At 47.9% G+C, this 6,380-nt stretch overlaps 1 protein-coding gene and 1 long non-coding RNA gene across 4 annotated transcripts; both read right to left on the bottom strand.

The window, feature by feature from the left end:
- LOC136513517 (lichenase-2-like) lies at positions 1 to 6,034 on the bottom strand. Of its 3 annotated transcripts, XM_066507502.1 has the most exons (3): positions 5,806 to 6,034; positions 5,318 to 5,380; positions 1 to 1,311 (listed from the first exon to the last, which is right to left on the bottom strand). In XM_066507502.1, exons 1-3 carry the CDS (start codon positions 5,879 to 5,881, stop codon positions 380 to 382), a joined length of 1,071 nt encoding a protein of 356 aa, XP_066363599.1. In that variant the 5' UTR covers positions 5,882 to 6,034; the 3' UTR covers positions 1 to 379. The 3 variants fall into 3 exon arrangements, with proteins under 3 accessions (XP_066363599.1, XP_066363600.1, XP_066363601.1); XM_066507503.1 differs by lacking the exon at positions 5,318 to 5,380; XM_066507504.1 differs by lacking the exons at positions 5,318 to 5,380; positions 5,806 to 6,034 and adding an exon at positions 5,140 to 5,297.
- LOC136513518 (uncharacterized) lies at positions 3,057 to 5,133 on the bottom strand. Its single transcript, XR_010773381.1, has 2 exons — positions 4,583 to 5,133; positions 3,057 to 4,101 (listed from the first exon to the last, which is right to left on the bottom strand). It is a non-coding gene; the product is annotated as an uncharacterized lncRNA (long non-coding RNA).
- Positions 6,035 to 6,380: the final 346 nt, after the last annotated feature.

Here is a 6,380-nt window from a genome sequence, read left to right on the forward strand (position 1 = left end):
TCAAATTAATTAAACCGTATATTTATACGGAGCGTGATAATGTACATCTGTATCTTACCCATCATCAACCCCTCTCTATATACTAGCTATAGCTACGAAGGGAGATCATCAATTGACGACGATGTACCGTATTTATACGGTACGAGAGCGTACGTCTCCGATCCCCTTTCGATGTATACATATATAGAAATACTCACTCACGGCGTACGCATCTGGGAGTAGCATCGGTTGGATACTCCCAGCGGTCGCAAAGCAAGCCCACACATACCGTACATATACATGCTATGATGCGTATACGTACTTACAGACATATACGACGGTCCGTGTACGTACGTACTCCAATAAGGAGCTCTCCCAGCAGCAGCTTCAACTGAAGTAGTTAGAAGCTGATTGGGTAGACGCGCTGCATGTTGGGGTAGAAGAGCCCCCAGTTCTGCTCCACGCCGCTCTCCTTCTGGTTCTCGTTGAACATGGAGAAGAGGTACGTCTCGATGGCGCCCGGGTGCCGCGGCGTCCCGCGCCCGACGTGGTCGATCAGGTACTGGTTGTACACCCTCGCGTTCGCCGGCGTCGCCTGCACGCCGCCGCCAGACGGCCACCCGCTCTCCGACACCACTAGCGGCACGCCGGAGCCGCCGTTCCTGCCCATGGCGAAGTAGAAGGCGTCGACGGTGGTGTCGAAGAGGTTCTGGTACCCGTACGCGCCGTCCTGGACCACGGTGCCCGAGGACGTGAAGAGCGCGTAGCTCATGTCCATGGCGCTCGGGTTGTAGGCCCAGGCCAGGTACGGGTAGATGTTGGCCATCAGCGGCGACCCGGTCCGGGCCAGGAACTCCAGCACGGGGCCCATGTACCCCTGCGCCTCCCCCGTGAACTGCGCCGCCGACGGCGGGCTGTACACGCCCAGGATGGCCTGGGAGACCGACGTCGTCACCTTGATGTGGCCCAGCCCCGCCGCCGCCAGCGCCGCGTGCACGTTCTCCATGGCGGGCGCCAGGTTCTGCGCCGCGCCGCCCGCCACCTCGTTGCCCACGCACACGTAGCGGAAGGACACGGACGGGTACGCCTGGATGTTGTTGCGGACCCAGGAGGCCGCCGCGGCCGGGCTGCCCGCGATGCTGGACAGCACGTCGTTGGGCGCGCCCACCGTGACGCTGATGCCCGTGCCGCCCACGGCCTGCAGCGCGCCCTGGTCGGGCGCGTACAGGCGCATCGCCGAGATGCCGTTCGACTTGTACATGCTCACCACCGTGCTCGCCGGCGGCAGGTTGTTGGCGCTCATGCCGTAGCACACCCCGATGGCCTCAACACCTGCACGCACCGGTACGTACCAGTAGTTAGTTGATGCAATAATGTAACTCTCGCGTTATTATAATTATTAATCAATCATCCCGTGCTTGTATTATTAACCGCGGTAAATTTATTACTTTACTGTATTATTCTAATTAAGCAGTGAAAATACGATGAATGGATTACTACCAGCAAGAAAGAAATGAAGAAAGTGTGCAAATACTACAACTGAACAGCAAGCAGGTGCATGAGAAACACATCCGCAGCCTTTTGACCTGATGTTGGAAATCCACTGCATTTTCCTAACCCTAGAGGAAAGTGACATTTAACTGAAACTTTGTATTTATGCATGGACGCTCAGCTCAGGCATCTCCTAACATGCGTATTCCTTTTCTCTGGAGGACCCTTTATTGCTGATGTTACGTGAAACCATTTTTTTTATCTTTTTTTACAGTGAGTCTCAGTTGGTGGTGTCAAATGCACGCAGAAGACACTGCCGAGGAATATTTTGCCCGCAGCTTGACCGGGTTGTCGCTGCGTGCAAGAAAGTAGGAATAAGTACGTGGATTAGCTCGCTCGTGGCGACCGAGCTAGAGAGCAACCTTAAACCACGGAATAAACTTTGACCTGCTGGTGAGTGAGTACGTGCAACTTTTGAGTTAGCTGACCCAGCTCCCTCTCTGTTTGCATTGGTTCACATCCTAGTTCTACCTTAACTTTGACTTTGCAGAAAATATGCCGGAAAGCAGGTAACCTTACTATTGTTTTATCCTTTTGAAAATTGGTAAAAGATTTTTAACAGGCGTGCTAGTACGGCACTACTAGTCAACCTAGGAAATGGATTAGGAATTGTATGCTTAGAGAGAGATGGAGAAGTAGAGGACCACATGATGGTAGAGAGAGAGAGAGAGAGATGGAGAAGTAGAGGACCACATGAGAGAGAGAGAGAGAGAGAGAGGATTGGATGTGGGGACGGATAAAGCTCTTGGTCCAACGTCCGCACCACGACCGTTGGATAGTTCATGTATGATCGATGTGGATCGCCAAAGCCGTTAGCTAGCTAGCCTAACTATTTTCTAAGTTTTTATTTATATATACTACGTTTAGGTACGGTGATTGACAGACTACTACGACGATATCGGGACATGTGAATAAATAACCATCCGTACTAGTTGACCTTGCTTACGTGATCAGCTTGGCGAGGATTTCTCCACCGGACGGCACCGTACTTGGTCAAGGAAGAGCTCCGATTCTACGAGGAAGGGAACACGGTCTTCCACGACCGTTATCGCTCTCCCTCGTAGAATCAAAGCTCCTCCTTGACGTCCGTTACCGCTCGGCAGAGAACATCCTCGCCGACCTGAACACGGTCCGCAAGTTCAACTAGTAAGGATTTGCTATAATTTTCTAACTATTTTCTAACTTTATATTTATATATACTTTAACCTTCTTTCATGTAAATATGCAAGCTTAAAGTGATTTTGAGCTCAAATTGCTTACAAATGAAAAAAAACCATAATAAAGAACCATAAATATATATAGTGAATAAAATGGCATAAGAAAATGGTAAAAAATGAGAGTATGAGATTGGTAACCTTTACAACTGAAGAATCGATGGAGGAATCGAAGAATGGATGGAGGAACAATGGAGGGAGGGAGGAAGCAAGAACACTACTGCAGTGAGCTTCAAAATGTGCTGAGCTCGGGCTCGGGGAGGAAGGAGGAGACGGCCGATTTATAAAGGGAGAACATTTAGTCCCGGTTGATAGATCCAACCGGGACTAAAGGTAACTTTCCAACCCCGGGCGCAGCCACGGCCCGGGAGTAGACCTTTACTCCCGGTTGGAGCCACCAACCGGGAGTAGAAGTCTACCTTTAGTCCCGGTTGGTGGCTCCAACCGGGACTAAAGGTCCCTGCCACCTCTGTCTGGCGCAGTAGCCGTTGGGCAGGGGCCTTTAGTCCCGGTTGGATCCACCAACCGGGACTAAAGGTATTTCTAGTCCCGGGGGCCAAAAATTTCGGGACTAGAGCCCATTTTGACCGAGGATCAAAGGTCTGTTCTCTACTAGTGCGTGCGTATCAGGGCTAACTGCCTAGCTACCTCTCTCACACATACTTTATTTGTATGTACATATACATATACGTATATATATTCTCTTCCATTGAATTGTTGGTAGAGCTTATATATGCCTCTGTCGAGAGAAAAGATTGATGTGCAGGTGTAGTACTGCAGCTGACAAAGTGTATCCTGATTAGACGACCAAGACTACTCATCTGCTCGTATAGCAACCTTTATGATTTGCACCTGGTCGAACTAGCCCTATTCATGCATTAATAATCTATATATTTATGTATCCATTACTAATTTATTTAATCTAATCCCCAATGCAATGCAATGCAAGTGAGTCGGTTGGTTGTGCTGCATGGATGCATGGCTAGCCGGACCAGCAGCACCATATATTAATTCGATGATCATCCTGCACCACCAGCCGTATAGTATAGTAGCTAGCTTAGCTAATCATCAAATCAAGCTTGAAGAATGGAGCAGCTGTGCCGTACGTACACACGGCAGCTGTGCATAGCAGAGACGCTGGCCGGCCGGTGCGGCATCATGCGTCGCCGCTGACGAAATGTCAATAGCTAGTGACGACGGCCGGCGAACCGATGGAGTGGAGGCAGCAGACGCAACGGAAAAGGATGGCCTGGCCAGCGACAGCGTTAATTGGTTTGTTGCATCGCTTGGTTGTCCGTTCTCCTCTCATCAGGATCGAATCATGCATCACCGGCGACCTAGCTATCCTATCCAGGGCCTTGTTTAGATCGCTGTTAGGAATTAGGCCTTGTTTAGATGTCATCCAAATTTCAAGTTTTTTCACTCTCTCTCCATCACATCAATTTTTAGCTGCTTGCATGGAGTATTAAATGTAGGTAAAAAAAATAACTAATTGCACAGTTTAGTTCGAAATCACGAGATGAATCTTTTGAGCCTAGTTGGTCCACGATTGGACAATATTTGTCAAATAAGACGAAAGTGTTACTATTCATCGGTTTGAAATTTTTTCGCAATCTAAACGAGGCCTTAGTATTGGGCACTGTAGCACTTCGTTTGTATTTGATAATTATTGTCCAATCATGGTCTAACTAGGCTTAAAAGATTCGTCTCGTAATTTACAATCAAACTGTGTAATTAGTTATTTTTTTATCTACATTTAATACTCCATGCATGTGTCCAAAGATTTGATGTGATGGAGAGAGAGTGAAAAAACTTGGAATCTAAACAAGACCCAGGACAGGAATCTGAGTAGTGGTAGCTATGACTGGCGTCACAGTAGCGGCACAGAAAAGCTTGCACGCATGCATGCATGGTCAGATAGACTGCAAGCTCTCTGGGGCGGCCGGCCGGGTTAACTTTGTGATTGATGGTTTAAGAAAGATGCATGCATGGTTAGGAGGCAACTAGTAGTAGTACTACTACTAGTAGCTAAAGTGACGTGAGCGTGCTCACCGAACAAATTGAAGGCACTAAGGCAGACTTCATTTGCAAGCTTGTATGTTGCATGCATGCACTGCTCCAGCAGGGGCACACACAGTAACTTTATTAGCTTCCCATATTTCGCCGTCAACTTTCTGTGCTTTAGCTAGCTAGGGGCCTTTAGATACTAGCTAGCCGGCCAGAAACATCGTTTTCTAGGTGATTGATAAATATATTAATTCCCAGAGGAACAATATATGTGCTTAAGATATTGTTCCTATCCAACTTTCTTTTCATTTGGAAAAAAAAATTACTGACCTATAACAACACACATATATTTTTTTCCTCTGCTGTAAAAAATTAAAAAGACATGCACGTGAATTCCACTTTGATGTCTACCTGCTGCTGCAGACCCGGTTCAGCATGCACGTGAAAGCAAGTTTTGTAAGCAAAGAAAAAATATTAATGAATACCAGTCCATAAGCAAGCCGGCAGTCAAAATTTGGGCTCCTTGATTTTCTTACGAAAGTGACTGGCATCAAGAAAAAAATTACTACTGTTCCATTGATGCAGGAGTGATCCATGGGGAGTGAAGGAGACGCCGTTTACCCTGTGACCTAGACAGAATAGATAAAACTCAGAAAGAAAGCGACACGGGCACCACCAAATGGACCGGGCGGTTTTGACGGCTAAAGGGATCCTTGCATGACGTTGTTGATGAGAGAGGGATGTGTGTGCGCTTCTGCCTCGCTCCTATATTATCTATCTATTCACCCATGACATGGCAACGTAACTAATCTTCTAATCTAACCCAGGTCAATTTAGTTACTACCTGCTTCCTCTGAGGAAGTCTTCTGCTATGTATGAACAGTGCACAAACAAAACTGCTACATACCCTACTTACTAGCTAATCATTTTTTTTTCAAGATGCATGCATGCAAGAGAGAGAGAGAGAGAGAGAGAGAGAGAGAGAGAGAGAGAGAGAGAGAGAGAGAGAGAGAGAGAGAGAGAGAGAGAGAGTCAGAGAGAGAGAGCTAATCACTTTGTGGGATGGATGCAAAGACCCCGAGGAGCGATGCCATGACGAACATGGAGGCTACACCTTGCCTGCTTGCCATTCTCTCTCAACCTCTATCTCTCTGTTGTCTTGAAGGCTGGCTAGTTAGCTAGCAGCAGAAGGCCGGCCAGCACTCTCTTTCCTGGCTATGCTAACACGCCTCTCCAAGCTAAGAAGACTCTTTCTCTCTCTGCTTGGCTTTGCTGAATTGTGTTTCCTTGTCGATACAAGTGGTGGCAGCAGGCCCCTTATATAGATGCCAAGGATCGGAGAGAGCCGGTGGAGTTCGGTCCAATCCACTTGAAAATCCGGCCCTGTCCAGCAGCAGCCAACTTTAGTTTAGCCTATTCCTATTGACGGCTGCTGGCGTCACGAGTCCCACAGTGTCTGGTAGCCAGAGGTTATCCGGTACACTAGGTTGTTGTGACTTGTGACTAGGGGTTTCATCTCATACCAAACTACTTTTGAAAAACGGGTTTAAGTTTTCAGGAGCCATGATGTTCTATGAAAGGGAAGTTTTTAGGTCAACCACGAGGATGCGGCGCGCCGAATCGGTTTTC

This window comes from Miscanthus floridulus, chromosome 16, assembly GCF_019320115.1.
Source record: "Miscanthus floridulus cultivar M001 chromosome 16, ASM1932011v1, whole genome shotgun sequence".
Classification (NCBI taxonomy): domain Eukaryota; kingdom Viridiplantae; phylum Streptophyta; class Magnoliopsida; order Poales; family Poaceae; genus Miscanthus; species Miscanthus floridulus.

Excerpts from the sequence above, each read along its gene's own strand:
- LOC136513517 (XM_066507502.1), bottom strand. The coding sequence starts at position 5,881 with ATGGCAAGCAGGCAAGGTGTAGCCTCCATGTTCGTCATGGCATCGCTC. Across the intron at positions 5,381-5,805 it reads CTTTGCATCCATCCCACAAA|GTCACAGGGTAAACGGCGTC; the intron begins GTGATTAGCTCT and ends TATTCTGTCTAG. Across the intron at positions 1,312-5,317 it reads CCTGCATCAATGGAACAGTA|GTGTTGAGGCCATCGGGGTG; the intron begins GTAATTTTTTTC and ends CGGTGCGTGCAG.